The sequence below is a fragment of the Megascapheus bottae genome, chromosome 22 (genome assembly GCF_031878675.1).
Source record: "Megascapheus bottae isolate mThoBot1 chromosome 22, mThoBot2.hap1, whole genome shotgun sequence".
NCBI lineage: Eukaryota > Metazoa > Chordata > Mammalia > Rodentia > Geomyidae > Megascapheus > Megascapheus bottae.
In genome coordinates, this window is record NC_143530.1 from 24,269,381 (window position 1) to 24,291,820 (window position 22,440).

The following is a 22,440-nucleotide window of genomic DNA, read 5'->3' on the forward strand; positions in this document are numbered from 1 at the left end:
TATTCTTTGAATTCATCTTGTCATTTTAAAACCACCTCTAGTGAATCACTGACCAACAAGTAAGCCAGAAGATGGCGTTGAAGGTTAGCAATCACATTTTAAAACAAGGTAACTGAAAAGTCTCCGAAAGTTTCATAGGATGACTGTTTTTTGAACTTCAAAAGACAGAGGATGTGGATGAGTGAAGCAAATGCTGAAAATGAGTCACAGGGTTCAGAGGACCTGTGGACAAAAGAGCAAAAGCTCTGTCTTGAAACTGTGTGTCTTTAGTCTCCTTTTGTCTAATGTGTGTGCACATTTTTAAAAAAAATTGTAACACACTGCTGACAACAGGATCTTTCTGAAGGCAGCAATCTGTGATTTGTTCACATTGTGCCTCAAGTGATTATAACAGCTCCTGACAAAGTAGCATGTGCTCAAAATATCTAACCGAATGAATGAATCTGTGAAAGAGGTAGAAAGGAAGAAAAACAAGTTGTAACAAGAATTTTCTTCCAAGGAAACTGTTGTTTTTGACAATGGAAAATTTACTTGGGTGACATGCAGAGCATCCTGTTAATTTCTGAGAAAGCCATTTAGTTGTAGGGAAAGCATACCAGTCTGTACTTTACTACACCTCTTTTTAAAAATTATTTTTATTGTGATTAATAGAAGGGTTACATTATATTCACCAGATAGAAACACACCTCTTTTTTTTTTTTTCTCCTCCAGCCCCAACTTAGTTGTTTCCTCAATTAGGAGACATTGACTCAATATGTAAGATGAAAAGAAAACTGAGAAGTAAGTGAAATCAAAAGTTTTTCAGATGTTGCCTGTGGAGCTGCTTGTGATCTAAAAATCATATAGAAACTAAAGATCTGATAGTTTACCTGAAAACACTAAGTAAATAAACAGGACAGTAGCATTCAAGATGATCTGACCAAATCTCAGAAGGCTCAAGCTGTGAGAGTTAAAATTTGGAGGGAAAAGACTGCTTGGAAAATGAAGTCAAAAATTTAAGAACACTTAACTATTATTTCTACTTCGGACATTGCTGCCCCACAAGAAAAAGTTAATGCTGTTATCATTTTGAGGTGAACCGACATCCCCATGCAATCAAGTATATAGACACCCTCCCCCCCTCCTCTCTTTCGCTTTACTACGATTCAAACTTGAACTGCTATGCGTACTCCGAGTCTTCTCAACTCATCAGTTGAATAGATGCATTTTAAACGTGAAGAACCCAGAATTTGAAGCAGGACTTACAGCTCAAGAGATCAGAGGTCTTTACATGTTCCTGAGGATCGTAGTCTCTAAATTCTGCTGAAGATAGGCTTCTCTTTTTACGGGCAAAGAGGACTCCTCACCTATGCTTTTCAATAAGCTTTGCAAAGGAAGTCTTTCAGGCTCTGGATTCCCTCTGCGACTAGCCTCCCACTTCCCGCCCTAGCCACATAGCGGTCTCATAGCTGTTGCTCTGCAAGCCTTGGGGCAGGTCCTGCCAGAGCTTCATAGGAAGCAGCTTCGAAGTGACTGCCCCGGGGGTAGGACACGCCTGGGTGGACGCACCGAGGGTCCGGGTCCCCAAACCCACCACAGCCATTAGCTTCACCCAGGCTCCCCGGGTTCGCACCCCTGCCGCGCGCGCGGAGCGGGCGGAGCCGCCCCGCCCCCCGCACGCCCCGCCCCACCGCGGATTTCAAGCTCTATAAAGTTCCTCTTTCTCACCTCACTCTTAGTTTCACCACTTGAACTTGGGACGCCGCAGCAGCTGCCCTCGACTCCCAGTGCCCGGTGGAGGTAAGGCCGGGAATCAGGCCAGGGGGGTGGGGTGGGGAGGAGTGTGAGGATGCCGTGACCCGCCAGGCTCTGGATTCCCCAGAGCCTGGAACCCCAGCGTCCGGGGGAACTGAGCGTGCAGCAGGAGGAAGCCCCGAGTCCTTTCCGTCGGTGCGGGCTCCCGGGCGCGGAGAGAGCATCCCCGGCGCTCTCGCGGGTCCACAGCCCTCCTCCCTCGGCTCCCCAGCCCGCGCCGGAGAGACGGCCACGCGCGGGGGAGGCCTGGGCCAAGCGGACCGTCCGGACTCCTGGGGGCGGGGGGCGAGGCGGGCAGTGAAAGGAATCTACGAGGGGGCGAGGTGGGGGCCCCCCGCGTCGTCCCCGGAAGGCAGCCTCTGAACCCCTGTGGCTCCAATCAGCGGCTCCCTGGGTGGCTCCTCATTCTTAAGGGGCCAAAGTCACCCCAGGCTCTCTGGTGTGCTACCACGCTGATGGGGGAGGAGGAGCTCCAAATTGGGGCGATTCTGAGCCCTGCGCAGTGCTGCCTCAACCCCATCTTGGCGATTTCCTTTGCCTTCAGGCCTGGGAACTGAAGTCGCCCTCGCCAGCACCCTCTCTGCCTCAGCCCTCCCTCCCCTCCTCCCCACATACACATACCCCGCACGCAGAATCTCCAGCTACTTTCTGTATCTTCTAGTACCTACACTCTGCCACTTGTTGGTCACTTCATCCTAGCTAGCTGAAGAGCACTAAGATTATTCTGGGGACTCAAGGAGGGTAAAGAAGAAAGAGAAGGGGGAGGACCAGCTAGGTGTTTTCACACCTGGAAAGCCTGGGTTCAGAGCCTGGAGGCAGGGGAAGCCTCCACGTGTGAGGTCGCGTTGTGGTGGGAGTCAAGTGAGGAATGGGTAAGGGAGGGCCCCCCGAGAGTGGAGGCAAACGTGAGATGGAAAGGACTGCGGGTGGGCAAAGAGGAACCTGAACAAGTGAGAGCCCCGCAAACCCGATCCCCAAAGCGGGACGGCCGGAGGGGTGGGCAGTGTGTGGAAAGTTGCGAATGTCCCAGAACTCTTGGGTCGTGGGATGAATGAGTGAGACGAGAGAGAACGGAGGATGGCCTCCCTAGAGGGGTGCACCGAGGGGATTCTCCCCTGGTCTGTTTCGGTGCCTGGTCCTGGGGGGATTCTGGCGCTGCCGGCTCAAGTTTCCACGCCTGACTCCAGGGGCCGGCCCGGGCGGGGAGGGCTTGAGACGGGGTGACCTAGAACGGTGCGGCAGAGTCCTGAAGGGCAGGTCTCTCCCCTGCAGCCCGAGAGTACAGAAATCCGATTCTAGGCACACGCGCGAGGGCGACGGGCCACACACTGGGCATGAACTTGGAGGGCAGCAGCCGAGGCGGCGAGTTCGCCATGAGCGCGGTGAGCTGCGGCAATGGGAAACTCCGTCAGTGGCTGATCGACCAGATTGACAGTGGCAAGTACCCTGGGCTGGTGTGGGAGAACGAGGAGAAGAGCATCTTCCGCATCCCGTGGAAGCACGCAGGAAAACAAGACTACAACCGCGAAGAGGACGCCGCCCTCTTCAAGGTAGTCTAGCCCTTTGGGCCGGGTGGGATGAGAGGAGAGGCAACGAGCCCCGGACAGAACTTAGATCCAGCGTTCCCTCCCCCCCCTCCACTCCATGCCCCGCAGCTAGCCAGTGATTGTCCCCCTGTCCCCGCGTGGGATGGGTTGATCCCTAAGTGACAGTGGCCCAAAGCCAAAGAAAAAGGCTAGGAGGGACCCTTCCCAAGGACTTCCAGGAAGCCAGTCAGAGGGCTGGGACACAGAATATCCCCCCAGAGAATTGTCCAGGAGGCGGTCAAAGGCCAGAGGGCACGTGGTTGCTGCTCTGTGGGTTGCCAGCCAAGCCTTGAGCCCTCTGGATCCCTCTCGGCCTCATGTGGCCCCTGTGTGCTGCTCTCTGGCACGAGTCAGTGCTCTTATCTCTGCCTACTTGGTGTTCTTTCTCACTGTGTCTGTTCTTCTAATTACTACTTGAGTTTCGCTCTCAGGATCCCCACCCCATTAGATTTAGTTTGCAATATCTAGTTCTGTCTCTGGATATTTCCTCTCTTTTTCCCTCCCTCTCCTTCTTTACCTTCCTTCTCTTTCTCTCTATTTTTTCCTTTTCCTTCTCTCCCTATCTCCCTCTCCTTTTCGGTCCCTTCCTTCTTCCCCATCCCCCACCTGACTACTTCCCCCACCCACAGCACTCCCTGGAACCTGTGAATTTTGAGTCCCAGCCCCCTCCTGCAGGCAGAGAAGGGCAGGAGACTGGGAACTCCCTCTGGGAATTTGCTTTCAGATAGTACTTAAGACTATGTGCCATCCAGATATGCTCTGTGGGGACCTTTTCTGACCACAGCTCTTGGCCACTGTCTTGGTCACACTTCAGGTACTGGATGGGAAGAGTCCATTTCAGGAGCCTCCACAGCTCAGCCTGAATTTTATAAATATCCAGCGGTAGGGGCTTAGGTTAGAAATGTTTTGCCTAATGCATCCCTGTGGTCTTCTGATCCTTATTTTAAGCAAGTGTAGATCTGAAGCACTGTGCTTTATTTAAGAAATATAGTCCCAAGCTGGGCGCCAGTGGCTCACAACTGTAATTCTAGCTACTCAGGAGGTGGATATCTGAGGACTATGGTTCAAAGCCAGCCCTGGCACCAAAGTCCTGAGACTCATCTCCAATTAAGCACCAGAAAATTGGGAGTAGTGCTGTGGCTCAAGGGGTAGAGCACTAGCCTGGGAGCTAAAGAGACCAGAGACAATGCACAGGCCCAGAGCTCAAGCTCCATGATAGACAAAAAGAAAAAAGAAAAGAAAAGGAAAAGAGAAAGGAAATAATTTCCCCTGATTTTTTTTAAAGTCTTGAGTTTTGGGGGCAGGAGTGTGGCCTAGTGGTAGAGTGCTTGCCTAGTATGCAAAAGCCCAGGGTATGATTCCATATACACAGAAAAAGCCAGAAATGGAGCTGTGGCGCAAGTGGTAGAGAGCTAGCCTTGAGGAAAAAAAATCCCAAGGATAGTGCCAAATTCCTGAGTTCAAGCCCCAGGACTGGCTGTTTTGACTTTCCATGCTCTCCATCCTTTTCCACCAGGCTTGGGCTCTATTTAAAGGAAAATTCCGAGAAGGCATCGATAAGCCAGATCCTCCTACCTGGAAGACACGATTAAGATGTGCTTTGAACAAGAGCAATGACTTTGAGGAATTGGTTGAGAGGAGCCAGCTGGACATTTCTGACCCATACAAGGTGTACCGCATTGTTCCAGAGGGAGCCAAGAAAGGTAGGGGCTTTTCTGAATGTGGGTCACAGAATAGAGGCTACCTTACATTTATAGTGCCTTAATTTCATCCTCAGGCTATGTTTTGCCTTTCTATAAACTGCTGCCTGTTGTCTTATTTTCAAGCTCAGCAGCCTCCTTGCCCACAAACTCTAGGGTATTATTCAAAAATCATATGATAGTTGAGCAGGATAATTTGCGTGTCTCTGTGCATTGTATATTTTTTTTCAAGTAGACTATTCAATTGCAATGTGGCCCACATTTCCAAATAAATTTCCAAGCCCCTGAAAATTTCAGAGATGTAAGATACAGTAAACATTGCTTATGTAAAAAATGAAATTATTGATATACAAATAATAAATTAACAAATGATAGGAGGGATGAATTAAACAGACCACAGGAAAAAAACTTCCCCCTGTAATCCTGATGAAAAGGACTATTTCTTTTACATTAAAAGCCCTTAATGAATAACCATTTTCCACAAGGGAAAGCATATTGCACACCCATAAATTGATACATTTATAGTAATAAAGATGCCAACTTTAGAGTATAATACAATCAGCTGGATGCCTTATTAAAATCAGATCCCTGGGCCCTTCTTTCTGACCAGAGTATCCAAGAGAAGCTGTGAATCTTCATTTTAAATAAATCATACAGGTGACCTCATTTGAGCAGCATCTGTTTGGTGGGGGAGAATAGTTTGGTCATAAAACACATTTAAACATGGTTTTCCTTTTTGGAATCTATTATACACAAGCATGAGCTGTTGAATGGCATGACTCAATAAGCACTCCAGGAAAGTGTTAAACATGCTTTATGTCTCACACGCATTCTAAGAATCCAGCCCAGGATTTTTCCAGGATTTTACATCTAGTTAAGTCAGTTTCCTTTTTTTTACTCAGTGTCATTTCCCTTTTCCTCAAACACAGGAGCAAAGCAGCTTACTTTGGAAGACCCACAGATGACCATGGGCCACCCATATACCATGACACCTTACACCTCACTCCCTGCCCAGGTATAGGAGAGGGTGCTGCTGGGCTTCTGGATTCTATGGGCTTGGTCTACACCAAGGGAGAAAACCTAAGCAAAACTAGCAGGACTTAAGTGTTTTGCTATGACTGGTCCAAGAAAAACCAACCCCTGGTCATTGAATCCATGTTTCACTTTCCAAGTGACCATCATTCCCTGTTGGTTGACTAGAGAAGTTTGGGTGTGTCCTGCCTGTCAGATACACTTCTATGGATTCTCAAATTTCCTGGGAAGTAGATCTTTTGTGGAAGTCAAAGGCTTTGGAAATAGGGCTCTATCATGTGAAACCACAGGGCAGCTGATCTCTCCAGACTTTCTGATGTGAATTGCAGCTCTGTTTTATTTGCTTTGGTGGGTAAAAAAAGGCAAATTTCCCTGCAGTATTTTTGGTTCAGGGCTGAACCATATGATGAAACTTTACACAGATCTGTTACTTTACAACAATATCTCCATTGTGCTTTTTGACCTTCAATAGCTACTTTCTACCTACTTTTATGAACACTTTTTCCCAGTTTTTGAGTTGATAAAATGATTTGGCTTTAAAGAGGCGTTTGGGGATACATAAGCATCCTTGTGAAGATGTTTTCCTCTCAGCAATTCCTGTGTTTCTTTAGCAGGTTCATAACTACATGATGCCACCCCATGACAGAAGCTGGAGGGATTATGTTCCTGAACAGCCACACCCAGAAATCCCATATCAATGTCCTATGACTTTTGGTGCTCGGGGCCACCATTGGCAAGGCCCGGCTTGTGAAAATGGTAAGGAGTGTGCCAGGCCATGAGACAGAAGAGCAAAATTAGACTGTGGGGAAAACCCAAGTAGTCCTCCTAAACAATACCACTTGGCTTTCCCCTTCCCAGAGGGAAGATCTGTACAGCTAATGGGGGTGGGGAGTATTTTGTCCTGTTGGATGCTAAGGTCCTTAGAAACCATATTAGAGCCTTTCCTATGTGGGGCTTTAATTAAAAACCCCAGAGATCATTCTAGACAGATAATATGTAAGTTTTACAAAACAAAGACCATGAAAGTTCACAGAATATAAGAAATGACCAGTACATCCAGGAAGTCAGAGAAGATCTAGAGTGTAATTCTGTATCTTTTAAGACAAAGCCCCACTTTCTACATAAGAATAAGGTTATCAAAGGACAATCTGACAACCTGGCTATAATCCTATCTCTATATGTATTTCCATATGTATGATATTATGATCAATTTGTATTAAGATATAATATTATATATTATGTATACTTATACATAAGAACATGTAAGTATATATATTATATATATAAACAATCTCATTAATAGGTTAGTATTTTTTTATCCTTCCTGAATAATTTTAAGCTCTAGTTGTGATCTTAGGGAAAAGAGAAGAAATTTTGACAGTGTTTTTTTCTTGGATTGTCCCAATACTGACAAAGGGTCACATACTCTCACTAATCTATTACTTATCATTGTAAGGTGAGTGTACATCAGTTGTTTGGGCACATGGGAAGATTATTGAGCCAGTATATATCTCTTGTGCAGTGATATGTGCATTGTAGCTGTTTTTAACAGTAAAGGTGATAAGTATTAGGTGAAAGGAGTAGACAAAACCCATGAAAAATAAAAATACAAAATGTATCTACGGGAGCCTAGCTAGTATTGAGTCCCCAATAACTGGTTTATTCTGGATTATATGTGGTCTCATGTCTACAAGACTACTACAAATATAAAAATGAGATCTCATAGCAGAACTAGTTTTTTAGGTACAGAAAACTTTTCTCAATACAAGATTAGGACTTTAGAGTTCTATGTGTAAATACAAGTCCAGAGATGAGTCACCACTGATGCTTTCATGTGTTCTTGAAATGTTTGGTCTTCCACAATTCCTTGTTATCCCTTCTTTTTACTTTTTCTTGTCGGTTATGGGGCTTGAACTCTGGGCCTGGGCACTGTCCCTGAGCTTTTGTCAGGGACAGCCCTATTCCTTCAGCAACCTCCCCACTCTTTGATCCACAGTGCTACTTCAATTCCTTCCTTTTTCTTCCATGCCCCACCATTCTTGGCTTCTGGCATTAAATAAGCATATCATTATTTACTGTGTATATTTGGTACCATGTCTAATTGAAGTTAAATTTTATTCATGTTTAAAAAGTGATTTGAAGCAAAGTTTGTTTTTCTAATTTGCAGTAGAAGAATCAACTCACATTAAACTATTATCTAAAATTTTAGACTTGGGCCAAGTGCACCAAGCTGTATTAAAATAATAACCATAGCAAAGTAGCAATGCTTCAGATTGCACAGAAATAGAATGCATAGATGTGTTTCAATGCATAGATAACATTAAGTCAAATACCAGCAAAATTAGTTTCATGTTCAGTGCCAGGGATCATACTCAGGGTCTCACATATGCTAGAGAAGTTCTGTACCACTGACCTATATTCCAGTCATGTCTGTTCATATCTATCATAGCACATACTGGGGCACAGGAAGTATGGTTTTATTTTCTCCTGAAGCCAGGAGTAGTAAAAAATAATGAAGATGTAGACGAAAAAACTTTTTACTTTTTAATCAACCTTTATGTTTAGACACAGAGAGAGACCTCTGAGTTTCCTTTCAAAGCTGAACAATGGTTCCTTCCTCTTTCAAACTTGGTTTTTTCCTACTATTGGACCTGCTTTTGCTTCACGACTATGTGCCCTCTGTTAGTGGGTACTTAGAGCTGGGCTTTGGTTGAAAGGCAGTGGGACCCAGGTCCTCCCTCCCAGTGTACTCAAACCACTCAGATGCTGCTTGGACATTATCTGATTTTTATTTGCAAATGCAGGTTGCCAGGTGACAGGAACCTTTTATGCTTGTGCCCCACCTGAATCTCAGGCTCCTGGAATCCCAATAGAGCCAAGCATAAGGTCTGCTGAAGCCCTGGCGCTCTCAGGTGAGTGCTGCACTTGCTTCTGGAGTCACCTACAGGAGGCCAGCCTCTGCTTGGCTTCACTTACCTGGGGTGGTTTCGGTGTGGATTTAAATACTCAGTTTGTACCCTTAGGGTTAGGAGTGGATGCAGATATATCCTGGTACCCAGGCATTATAGTCACCTCAGTGAATAAAGAGCCTTCTAGAAAATCTAAAAGCAAAGCCAGCTAGCTTATGATTTTTGATAGTAGTTCCAAACACTAGAGCGTCATACTACTATCTCCATTCAACATGTTTCTGAATTTCTAGGAATGTGCATACACTCGTTTAAAAATTTTTTTCTTTACCAACATTCTCAAAATAGGACAACTTTTTAGAAAAGCATACAATTTCTCATTACACAAAGCTGTCCATCCATCCAGGTTATATCCTCAACCAGGTGGTCCTGCATCCATTTTCTGAGGACATGAGTCTTGGCCACTGGTCACCATGTTTGTGTGTGTGTGTGTGTGTGTGTGTGTGTGTGTGTGTGTGTGTGTGCTGGCCATGCAGCTTGGCCTGGACAGTGTTCCTAATCCTTTGTGTGTGTGTGGGGGGGGGGGCTTGAACTGGGCCTGGGTGATGCCCTGAGCACTTCAGCTCAAGGCTACTGTCCTACCCTGGGCCTGGGTGTTGTCCCTGAGCTCTTCAGCTCACAGGTACCATACTACCCCTTAAGCCACAGCCATACTTCCTGTTTTCTAGTGGTTAATTGGAGATAAGAGTGTCACAGTCTTTAGTGCCTGGGCTGTCTTTGAACCTTGATCCTCAGATCTCAGCCTTCTGAGTAGCTAGGATTTTAGGCATGAGCCACCCACCGCATTGGCCCTAAGCCTGTTTTGCTCAGAGCTAGCCCTCTATCACTTGAGCCACAGCTCCACTTCTGTCTTTTTGGTGGTTAACTAGATATAAGAGTCTCACAGACTTTCCTGCTCAGACTTCATTCAAACCACAATCCTTTTGAACAGCTAGGAATACAGGTATAGGCCACCATGACTGAGCTTCAGTGGCATTCTTATGCCCAAAAGGAGTATGCATGTATGGATTTGTTCTTAATTGTAAATTCCCATTTCTAGAAGAATCAATGCATCAGAAAAAGCTTATCTATTTAAGAAAGGCTATCACAGATTGCACATCATGTTTTTCTATGGGTCTATTTATGCTTTTGAGGATATTTTGAATTGTTAAGTAGAATAACTTAAGCTTCAGAAACCATATCTTGCCAAAGGGTCTTCAACAGTCTGCAGCAAACATGCTAAGTTCTAAAGGTTTCAGGAGAGGAGAGTTGGAACTTTCCTAGTTCCCAGAGGAGTAGTTTAATCTTCTAATTCCATTCATATCATTCTAGATCTGAAGTTCTGAGATGCTTAGATTTTTTCTGAGATGCTTAGAGTAACTGAGGGAATCCTCGAGGGGAAGGTACTCATGAGGAGCAAGCCTTGTCTGTTTTTAGAAACTTTCAACTTGTGTGGGTATTTGAAGAATAGGAAACCAATAGCTATTTATATGTCTCCAACCTCATGATTTCTGATGACATTAAATGAAATGAAACCTACCCTGTAAGTCACCTCTGATGGCCAACACCCACTATCATCTGTGAACCACCTGACTAGCTGCTTATAATGATAGAAAATAAAGAGACAGTGATATGGGCCATATTTCAAAACCTGTCATTGAGGAATAAGAGGCTTTTGTGGGTTTCTTTTATTGGGATGCATAAGAGAGTGCATCTGTCACAGAACTGTGCTTCCCATTACCCTTCAATCCAAGAACTAAGTTAAAGGGTCCTTTGCAAATCTAGCTTGGGATGGTCTACCTATGGTTGATATGTTAAAGAGATTTATGAACTCAGTGAAGTTATTATAAATGAATTTGTTTTCTTCTTAAAGTTTTAGAGAACTCATTTTTAGGGATACTTTCCAACTTAGAACACAAAGCTTAGTGGGATTTCAACATTGACTATTAAGTGTTTTCCTCACTAATTTCTTTATATATATATATATATATCCATAATTTATATGCACACACATACACTCATAAAGATGTATGTACAGTAGGAAATTAATTTAAAATCAGAAAAACAAAAGTGGAAAATAAAAATAACATTTACTTTGACTACATCACCTCTTAAAGTCTAGCATCTACCCTTCAACACATGTGTATGATTTTTGCCTAATCACATCATATTACATATCTGCTATTCATATAATAGATTTATGATGTATATGTATTTAGATATACACAGTGTGTGTGTGTGTGTGTGTGTGTGTGTGTGTGCAAATGTGCCAGTGCCAGAGCTTGAACTCAGAGCGCCAAGCTTACTTTGCTTTTACTCATAGCTGATTCTCTGCAACTTGAGCCATGCCTCCAGACTGGCTTCTTGCTATTAATTGGAGATGGAGTCTCTGAGCTTTTCTGATTTTCTGGGTTAAAAGCAATGATCCTCCAAATCTTAGTAGCTAGGATTAAAGGTGTAAGCCACTGGTGCACAACAACATTATAATTAATTTTGCTAGTAGAAATTAAATTAAAGTCCACCTGCAAAATCAATTTGCATCAATAATTCTCATTCATTGACTCATGAATTGGTATTTTATACACAATTATTATTACTCTTCATCATTGTTATCTTTAAAAAATAATGTTACTAACAAAGATTATATTTTGCATGAAATTAGTAAGGTATGCATCACTCACAAGAAAATAGAATACATGGTCACATACATTTGGAAAAAGCTGAGTTAGCTAAATAAGTTTCTTGCTGTGGGCTTCTTTAAGTAATGAATGCATTAATCTCGCAATCTTCAATGGGGGAAACAAGGTATACAGTATCTCTAAGAATTTTTTTAATCTTTAAAAACGATCTTTAAGTAGTTATACAATGGGATTTCAACATCATTTTTATGAGTATAATGTTCTCCCAGACTTCTTTGCCACTAGAACTTCTCGTTTGTTCCTGGTGTGTCTTGAGATTTAGTGTTCTATCCTTGGTTCTGGTTTAGTCTTTGGGTATGGTAGTGGATGTCCCAGGCTCAGCAACATTCATTCCAGAACTCTGTGTTTTCAGACTGTCGGCTGCACATCTGTCTGTACTATCGAGAAATCTTGGTGAAGGAACTAACCACATCTAGCCCGGAGGGTTGCCGAATTTCTCATGGACACACCTATGATGCCAGCAACCTGGACCAGGTCCTATTCCCTTACCCAGAAGACAATGGGCAGAGGAAGAACATTGAAAAGCTGCTTAGTCACCTTGAGAGGGGTGTGCTTCTGTGGATGGCCCCGGATGGGCTTTATGCCAAAAGATTGTGCCAGAGCAGGATCTACTGGGATGGACCTCTGGCACTGTGCAGTGATCGACCCAACAAGTTGGAGAGAGACCAGACCTGCAAACTCTTTGACACACAGCAGTTTCTGTCAGGTAATGCACATGTATCTATTGGATTGGAGATTAGTTATAAACCTTGGCTGCTTTTATCAGAGAACTAGGATTCCCTTTCACCTTCATTCTAAGGAAATCACTGTAGGTACGCTTTCCGGCCTGGCTCCCCTCTTGCATTCCATAGTTCTAGCCATGGAAGTCCAAATACGACAAGGTTCCTCTTACCACAAGCAGTGCTCTCACTTCTATTAAGCACCCCATGGGCTTCATTCCAGAATATATTTCCTTCTGGGTTCCTATCTTTCTTCTGCCTGCCATTTACTCCCCACATCAGCAATGGAGCACAAAGAAGAGCCTGGAAAAATAGCCATGGTAGTTGTGGTATCAAGCCGCTATCTTTCAATTTTGATTTTTAGCAGCAGGTTTCTTCACAAAGTTCTGGTTTTATTGGTAATATGCTCTCCACAAATTTATCCCCTGATAGTTCCGCTCTTTTCTGACTTCAAAAAAATCATGAAGGTTAGAACTACACTGATAACATTCTTGGTTATGAGATGGGTTGTCTATGAAGCTGCTACCCCCACAGGTGGACAAAGGCTAAGCAAGAACTGAACTGACTTAGCTAGAGAGAAATGATGACAAGGCTTTATGTTCTCTGTCATACACAAATGTGTCTCAGCATACTTTCCAATACTTTTTGGTGCCCTGGTTCTCATATTGTGAAGTTAAATTAGCCCTGGACTGGCTTTTGTGAAATCTTTGACCAGATTATGGTTTGGCTTCATCCAAAGGGGGCACTTAGCCATATAGATGGAGGGAAACTTAGGTGGGAAAAGTTGTTCTACCTATCTAATATGGCTAGTTTTGGCCCCTTTATTCTAAATATACTGCTTCACGATGCCCTTCCTGAAATACCCCATGGCTTTGGTTTTTCATATACCTCCCCTTTCCTAAGTATGTACCACCACATACCTATGTACAGCATATTGTTCTGAAATATGTACATAATAGAATGACCAAATTGAGCTAAGCTAGTTAACAAATCCATTCACACACACACACACACACACACACACACACACACATCTTTTTTAAGGAGTCAATAAGAACACTACTTAAGGCTTGCGACCCGCTCTTAGCAATTTTCAAGTATACAATGCATTGTTAATGTCTCAAGGGTGGATATAGCTCTCTTGAACTATCCTTTAACTTACAGCCACTTTCATTCCCTCCCTTAGCCTCTGATAACCACCATTCTACCCTACTTTCAGGAGTTCAACTAATTTAGATTCTAAAGGTAAAATCCAGCCCTATTTGTTTTCCTATGCAAACCTAATTCATTTAGCATAAGTGTCTTCAGGTTCAGCTCCAATGTTGCAAATAACAGTTACCTTCTCTTTACAGGCTTAGTGATACACACACACACACACACACACACACACGCACATCACATTCTTTTCCTGGCTTCTTTAAATGGGGCTACTGTGAAGGGTATTTGAGTGCAGGTAGCCCTTCAACATGCTATCTTTGGATACAACCCCAGGAGGAGGAGGAGGCAGTAAGTACTTGCCGCTGCCACCTTCCCCCCATTCCTCCTTCTCCTCCTCCTCCTTCCCCTTCTCCTTCCCTTCCTTCTCCTCTTTCTTCTTCCTCTTTTTGACAGTCCTGGGCTTGAACTCAGGGCCTAGGCATTGTGCTTGAGCTTTCTTAAGGCTAATGCTCTACCACTTCTGGCTTTTTTTTTGTATATGTGTTAACCAAGGAATCAAACCCAGGGCTTCATGCATGCTAGGCAAACACTACCACAATGCCATGCTCCTGGCCCCAGGAAGCTGGTTCTTGAAAGTGCTTCTTCATTCTATTCATTCTCAATAAAAATGCCTCAGTGCCAGTGCCTAGCTCAAATTTGCTTCAGCTTATTTAAATTCTTTTAGTGCCCCCCCAAATGTGTCCCTAAATAAAATCTCTTGACACAGAGGTGGGACACAAGAAGGAAGAAGGAAGGGGAAATGTCCCTGGATCCCCCAAGGCAGCTGTGTGGTTAAGGTACTTGGGGCCAGTGCTGTTTGTCTAAGCAGTCGATCACCTCCAAGTCTTGCTCATACTGCAGGTTATATCTTGGTGTCAGACCCAATGTTTATGCTGAGGACATTTGAAATGTTTATAAATCTGCCCTGGAAGGTAGTCCTAATTCTCCAGTTTGAGTTTCCTAAGAGGATTCAACCAATACTACGGGGAGAGGGCTTTCCAATTATGGAATCCCAATGAATGTGTCACTGTTTCTCAGTTTTATCAAGCATGTTTAAACAAAGTAGAATCCTCCATTGGGACTGATCTGTAAGGTACACTTTGAGTCACAGATGCATAAGTAACAAGGGGCTGCAGGCAAGAAGCTAGTGTGACAGAAGGACATCATCCTCAGGCTGCAGATTGTGTAGAACTTAACATTTAAGAAAGGTTGATTAATATTTAAGTAAAAGTTGATTAATATCAAAGCAAAGGTTGATCCTCTTCTCCTTGTCTCCCTATGTATCCAGGGCCTTGTTTTGTTTGCTTATTTGTTTGTTTGTTTTGCCTAGAATCTCTGATATTTACTTATGTTCAAGGGGAACATTGAAACATCACAGGAGGGCAGGAAAGCCCCCACAGAGTTAAAAGTTCCCACCAAGTATTTTTGGGTTGGCAAGCATTTGAGGCAGGGCTTTTAAGAGAAAAGGGCCAACTTACCACTCCTATTAGCTCAGGCCACAGCAGTGTGAATGTATTTTATGTATTCTAAGTCTGTTGCTTTTAGTTTGAATTCTGGAAGAAGGAAAAAAGAAAGCAGGAAGTCAAATGGTTGTGAGTTAGCTAGAAACATTTCAGCTACACAGAGCAGTGGAATCTTTGATATCTACCAATTCAGGACTTGCATCCTGACAGGGACAGTCCCCAAAGGCATAGCTGAGGGTGCACATTTGATGACGGTCGACCACAGATGCACTGCTACTGTGAATAAACCTCAGCCATATATATTCTATCATTTTGCAGATAAGACTATAGAATCTAGCTCTAGGCCTAAGAATTTTCTTGAATCTATTAAGGATAACAGGGCTTAACGCCAGAATTGGACATGTGCAATTTTTTCCTTTATATTATTATTATTACTACTATTATTTTGCCAAGGCTGGAGCTTGAACTCACAACTATTTCTCTATTGTTGTTGGGGTTTTTTTTTGCCATTTAATTAGAGATAAGTCTCAGGACTTATTGGCCAGATCACTACTGAGATCCTCAGATTTTGGACTCCTAAGTAGGATTATAAGCATGATTCATCAGTGCTTAGCACACATATTTCTCCCCCTCCTCTTCCTCTTCTTCCTCCTCCTCCTCCTCTTCCTCCTCCCTCTTCTTCTTCCCTCCTTCTCCTCCTCCTGTTCCTCTTCCTTCTCCTTTAGTGATATGCTAAGTAGGGAACCCATGGAGGCACTGAGAATGTGAAGCTACTGCTTTACCACTGTGCCCTCCCCCCACCCTTCCCCCATTTCCTCAGGCCTTGGGTATGTGTCTTTCCAACAATGTCCCTGTTGTTTTGTATCTTTGGGTGAGAGCAGTGGCTTCAGGATATGTATTTCCACCAGAGCAAGGGCCAGTGAGGCTTTATGATTATCTTTTCTAATATCTTTCTCTCCCTGTGACAGATGAGAAATCCAGTCAGTTCTCCTGTGTGGGGTCTAGATGTTAATGCCAAGTCAGACACAGCAGCTGCTACCTTGTACCTGAGCTCTAGATGCCTTGGTAGCAGTTGATGGGTAGTGTGGCTTCTGGAGTTATGGAATGATGTTTTAACCCTGGGATATCAGTAACTTCTAATTTACAAAAAACTGCATTCCCCCTTTTGCCTGAATTTCTTTTTTCTTTCCCGTCTCCTTCACTCGTTTTGGCAATGTTTTGCTTCCTCATGGGTCCAAGCTACAGAACAGTGTTTATAATTTCAGGCCATATTCTTCTGGCCGAAATATCATTGTATCAGTTTCCCTGTCAGGGAAATCATATATATGTGATTTTGTACCTGGGGTCTGTTCCTTTCCTCAAGGATCTCTTTAGAAGAACAGTACCCCCTAATGCTTCTCACAGTGAAGAATCACAGGCAGCTCTTGCTTCCTGTTTAGCTGCTGTACTGGGTTTCTGAGTAGGGTTTTTTTCTTGTGGGTTCACAGAGCTGCAGCCATTTGCTCACCATGGCCGGCCCCTGCCAAGATTCCAGGTGACTCTGTGCTTTGGGGAGGAGTTTCCAGACCCCCAGAGGCAGAGAAAGCTCATCACAGCCCACGTGAGTATTCCATTACATTGTCATTGAATTACACATCAGTGAGTTTTCCTATTCTTTATCAAGAGCAAAGTCCAATTTAGAGAAGTCTCAAGAGAAAAGCAAATGTCAAGTGACCTGGGAAAATAAATGTAACCTTGAAATAGAACAGGAGGAAGTGAGGTCCAGCGATCAGCAGAACACAGGTTCCACAGGCTATTCACCTAAGACTTAGTCATCACAGAATCATGGTAGATGCATCAAACCCAGGGCTTTCATTCTATCTTTCGCTGTTCTTCAAATTGTTACATTTCCATACTACAGGTATTAAAAGGAGGAATACTAAAAATTGTTCTTTAACAATCTTTTAATGTGTCTAGCCATTTGAGGGATGTAGACATGTACAAGAACTTGAACTCAAACTTTAGTACTCCCCCAAAACTCCTCCCCCCAAAAAGTTTGGTGATTCACACCTGTAAATTTTAGATACTTAGAGGATAGATATTGGGAAGATTATGATTCATCACCAGGCAGAGAAAATTAGCCAGAGATTATTAGTTCAGTAAGTTTGGTGTGGTGATGATGTATCCTTGCTATCCCAGAATCTTAAATGAGAGGATTGCTTTCTGAAGCTGGCCCCTAGACAAAGTCAGGAAATCTTGTCTGAAAAAAATTAAGAAAAATAAAAATGAGGGGCTATAGCTCATGTATGAAGTAGGAGGCCACTTCAAATTAAGTGTCACTGAGAAAAAAAATACTGTTTTGGGAACATCTCTTTCCTTAATTTTTTTTTTAACTGGGAAGATGCTTATGCATGTGCTTCTGCCCCCAATTTTTTTTAATTAAAGAATTTATTAACATTGATTTTTATATCTTATTTCAAATGACGTGTTTAACAAACAAGTATTCAAGAAGGGAATCTCTATATACAATCACTGGCACTTAGTTTTTAGAACATAATCAAAATTAGGCTAAGGGTTTGTATATCTTAGATACATATTAATCTATGTAATAAAACATTATATCTATAGAGTCATAAGTTTTTATGTCTATGTAGTTGTGTTTATATTTCCCATACCACGTCCATAGCATTGGGTATGCAACTTTTCAGTCCTTGCTCTTGTACTGTTTGGATCTAATAGCTGCATATTAAGGATACCAGGCACTTTTTGTTCCTTTGGTCTTGACTTGTCTCACTCAACATGATTCGCTCTAGATTCATCCACTTACCTGCAAATGCTATTATATTATTTTATCTTGTCTATTGGCTGTGTAGAATTCCATTGTATATACATATCACATTTTTTGTATCCATTCATCTGCAGTAAGGCATCTGGATTGTTTCCATCGCCTAGCTATTGTGAATAGTGCAGAGATAAACATAGCTGAGCAGGTGTCCTTATCATATCTTGGGTTATGGTGTTTAGGATAGATGCCCAGAAGTGGTATGGCGGGATCATAGGGAAGGTCTATTTTCAGTTCTTTAAGAAACCTCCACACTGCTTTCCAAAGTGGATGAACTAGTTTACAATCCTACCAGCAGTGCAGTAGGGTTCCTTTCTCCCCACAACCCCACCAGCATCTGTCTGAGTTCAAAATCTTGGCCATTCTTATTGGGGTAAGGTGGTATCTTAGGGTTGTTTTTATTTTCTGCTCCAAATTTTTAAAACATTATTTCTTGGACATGTTGATAGAGGAAGCTCTATCTTTTAAGAAATCCAAGTGATTGGTCCCTCCTTGAGCGCTGTTTAAGATGGGCACTACTATGATAAGTAATTGACGTTTTTATTAAAAGGAAAATAGGCTCTTTTCAATCTCCATTATTAAAAATGAAATACTCTCAAACCTAACATCGAACATACAACTCTCCTTTTGTTTTTTGCAGCTCCACTCTTGATTGTAAAAGCAAAAACAAAAACAAATAAACAATAAAACCAACAGAGACAAAATCCTGGATTTTAGCATTTTCTCATGAATTCTATCCAGTGATTGATATAATACTTCATATAATTCTTGTCATTTATTATCAGCAGAGACTTTTAAAAACTGAATTAATAATAACATTAATTAATAAATAACATTATGAAGTAGATGATAATATGAGCCATCATTGTGACTTTAAGGGGATGCAATAGCTTTCATTAAGGTTAGCAAAATAAGGCACATCTCAAAATAGTAGCATATGGCCCACAAAAAGAAATTGAACATGTCCATACCCATAAATTGAATTTTTTAATGGTTTGGGCAAAGTACTAGTGACTCAGGCCTATAATCTGAGCTACTGTAGAGAATGAGATCAGAGAATCGCAGTTTGAAGCCAGTCAAGGCAGAAAAGCCTATGAGATTCTTATTTCGAATTAACTAGCAAAATTCAAGTAGAGGTGTGGCTAAAGTAGTTGAACATCATCCTTGAGTAAAAATCCATCAAGAGCATGAGGCCTTGAGTTCAAGCTCCAGTACTGGCATATTAGAAATAAATTAATTGGCATTTTTAAATGGGTTTAATTAATTCCAGGTACTTACAAAGGATTTATGCTGGTCTTCATGTATCAGAAAACATAAAGGCTCAGTTTAATAGCATGATTGACTTATCAAGATCAATCAGCTTGTCTGGGACTTTATAAGAAAAGGCTTATATAAATAACTTTTAATGTTCATTTATTGTAAAAAAAAAAAAAGTCTTAAATACCAGTCTTAAAAGCCAAATGTGACCCACACTCAAAACTAACAACCTGTGTCCGCAATAGCAGCTCTGTGTCATTGAATTTTGTCACTTTTTCTTTTACCTTTGATTGAAAATTATGAACCCAACCTATGATCAGTTGTTTTAGGTGAGCCCTTCACCCTGTCAAACATCAGTCACAATTAGACATACTCTGAAATTCACTTGGTCTTTAATTTGACCATTTTATCTGATAATATTCAGTCTTAATTAAAAGTAAAATGAAAGAGAGAGTTAAATAGTATCATCTTTAACTGTAGTTTAAAACTCAGGATTAAATAGATTCTATTTGCAGGTTATTTGCATAAGGACTAACAAAAAATGGCACTTCCAATTGTTCCTAATATGAAATGTTCTAATGTGCATAGCATATAACTTTATACTTCACTTAAACTTCAGCCTTTAGAATTTGAGGGTTATTTCATAGTGAACCAACTGCAGGATGTTAAAAGAATGTCTTATATATTGTGTATATGATTATTTGGTTATTTGAAATCGGATAGGGAACGGGGGAAAACAAGATGCGTGGTGGGGGTGGGAGGAGGGAAAAATGGGACCAAGACATGAGAAAGAGTATCAATGTTTGTGAAGTAATGCACCTTCTATCTGGTGACTATAATGTAACCCTTCTATTAATTACAATAAAAAATATATGAAAAAATAATTCAAATATTATGAAAAAGAATATCTTAGTAACATCTTTCTTAAATGTCTTATTAAAGGTGGAACCTCTTCTAGCCAGACAACTGTATTACTTTGCTCAACAAAACAGTGGACATTTCCTGAGAGGCTATGATTTACCTGAACACATTAGCAGTCCTGAGGATTACCACAGATCCATCCGCCATTCCTCTATCCAGGAATGAACAGCTGTTAATTGATTTTGTGTCATTGTAAATAATTGACTCTGATGATGGTCCTTGATTTCTTCTGAGAAATTCAGAGGTAGGGGTCTCACTTCAATAAAGGAGGAAAATGCAGCAAGAGGATGTGCAGCAGCATTTGCATCTGACTGACAATTGAGCTTCTTCCAGAAGAAGTGATGGTTTTCCAGCATAACAAGTAGATTATTCCAGTGTTTTAGTGTCTGCCATTGTGAATAACTGTGAAAATTGGCCTACTAATGTGTTTACATTGAGTTAAGTGCTTTCTTCAATCTTGTGTAAATTAGTTCTTGCTTAAAGACTGAGAAACTTTGCTTTTTTCAGTATTGATCTTTAAATCTGATCACAAGAACAGTTAAATGTTCCATTTCTCAGGGAAGTAAAGTCTGAATAGGAGACTACTTTGCTCCCCTGCCTAAATATACTCATGCATAGGTGTAAGTGCCATAGTTATTGCCAAAATGTTCACTGAGTGCAAGGACCTCAGGCTGAGATCTTTAGCCTGAGGCTGGACTGTAGTGTACAGGAGTGAGCCTGGGTCTCCTCAGGGTGGTCTTTGCCCCTAACCCTACTACTTCCTCTCCTTGATCTCTCCTGGAAGACAGTGGATGGAGTGTTATTATTTTCTTGAGCCAAAAATTGAGGGCTACTCTTGGGTGGCCTTTGTTAAATCTGTCATACAATCTTATAATAACTAGTTAAGAGGGTTTCTTCTCTTCCTTTGTAATTTTTATCTCTTTCACATTCTTTTGAATTATTGGCAAGATATTTTTCCTTAAAGAACAACAGTCTAAGTACCAATGATATATTTTTAAAGCTCTGTGACATTTCCCCTCTTTTTGTTTGTTTTGTTGGGTTATGGGTAGTAGCCATGGCAACACTAAAGGGGAGGAGTCAGCAGCTCAGTTTGATGAGCTTTGTCAGAACACCCTGGCAGTCCTTAGCTGACTGTGCAGCTGCCACTCAGAAGGCTGTTTCTGCTTATTTTGTATATTAGATGCTTCCTCATGCCAATAATAGCTTGATCCAGCCTTCAAATTACTGTGCTTTTTCCAAATACATTCTTTTATAGCATCCCAAAGATACTCACTTGTTTTTGTAAACCTGACCTCATATTTTCTTCTCTGTTGTGTTTTGATTGGTGATGCCAAATTCAAGTACTTTTCTCCAGCTACAAAACAATTGCTATTACTTCCGCTCATAGTAAGAGGCGATAGTTCTCAAATACATGCAAGTCTTGTTCTATCTTTATTCTAAATTCATTCCATAAGCACATAGTGAATGCCTGCTTATCTCGTATATAGGACACGTTTGTCAAATTTCTTAAGTATGAAGCATTTGAACATTTGTGTTTTTTACTCTTAAGAAATGTTTTCCCTTTAATACTAAAATAATTCACTCCATTAAATGTAAGGAATCTAGAAGAGAGAAAAAATAAAAAGCATCTCTTCATTTTTTCCTATCTTAAATTGTCCTCCTTAAAAGTCTCTACAAGAATAACTCAGTTTATTCCTTCAACACGTTTCAGTTTTTTATAAATACATGTAAACTTTAAAAATCTTTGAGTTCACCCGTTTTATGTCATGGTCTTTATACCTAGCAGTAGAGACATACCTCCTTCTTGTAGAGGCATTGAATTCTGCTACAATGTGCCCAGTAGGGTTTATGGTTTTTTACTAACTTAACACTCTGCATGGTTATGTTTGTCAGCAGATTGTGTCTCATGAGCTGCAGTAATTTAAACATCTTATAGATGTAAGGTATTTTGGGGTATATTATCCTTATCCTAAGGCAAAATGAAGATAAACTAGAATTTGCTATCTTCCAGGGCCTCCAACTTGATACTGAACTTGCTGGGGAATATTTCATTCCACCCTAGCAGTTTACCTGAGTTCTCTTCAGGATTCTCTCAGGACCCACAGATACTCATTCTCCAAGCAGATGTTTGATTTCAGTTGTTGTGTGTATACTTTTAAAAATTGTCTTTAATTTTGTGCTACTTTCACAATGGAACTGCATTTTCAGGAAAATGTCTGTTGGCTTGGGCCGTGTCTCCTGTCTCCTCTCTATAGTTATGTATGTTGACGTTTAATCTTGAGGGACCCATGTGGAGTGATCTATGA

At 41.7% G+C, this 22,440-nt stretch overlaps 2 protein-coding genes across 4 annotated transcripts in view; one reads left to right on the plus strand and one right to left on the minus strand.

Moving 5' to 3' along the window:
* Exoc2 (exocyst complex component 2) overlaps positions 1 to 22,440 on the minus strand; it is a 223,616-nt gene that overhangs the window by 19,755 nt on the left and 181,421 nt on the right. Inside the window, exons 28-29 of one of the 2 annotated variants that reach the window (XM_090356362.1) lie at positions 15,151 to 15,225; positions 12,739 to 12,778 (exon numbers count right to left, since the gene is read on the minus strand). In XM_090356362.1, the coding sequence (XP_090212488.1) occupies positions 15,164 to 15,225 (62 nt within the window). In that variant the 3' untranslated portion in view covers positions 12,739 to 12,778; positions 15,151 to 15,163. Of the gene's footprint in view, positions 1 to 12,738; positions 12,779 to 15,150; positions 15,226 to 22,440 lie in introns of those variants that run through there. The other variant, XM_090356361.1, reaches the window with a different exon arrangement.
* Positions 3,073 to 21,071, plus strand: Irf4 (interferon regulatory factor 4). 2 transcript variants are annotated; one of them, XM_090356364.1, is made up of 8 exons: positions 3,073 to 3,344; positions 4,897 to 5,083; positions 6,010 to 6,095; positions 6,724 to 6,868; positions 8,917 to 9,024; positions 12,109 to 12,462; positions 16,623 to 16,735; positions 20,156 to 21,071. In XM_090356364.1, the coding sequence occupies exons 1-8, from the start codon at positions 3,129 to 3,131 to the stop codon at positions 20,297 to 20,299; spliced, it is 1,353 nt and encodes a 450-aa protein (XP_090212490.1). In that variant the 5' UTR covers positions 3,073 to 3,128; the 3' UTR covers positions 20,300 to 21,071. The 2 variants fall into 2 exon arrangements, with proteins under 2 accessions (XP_090212490.1, XP_090212491.1); XM_090356365.1 differs by having other exon boundaries at positions 6,727 to 6,868.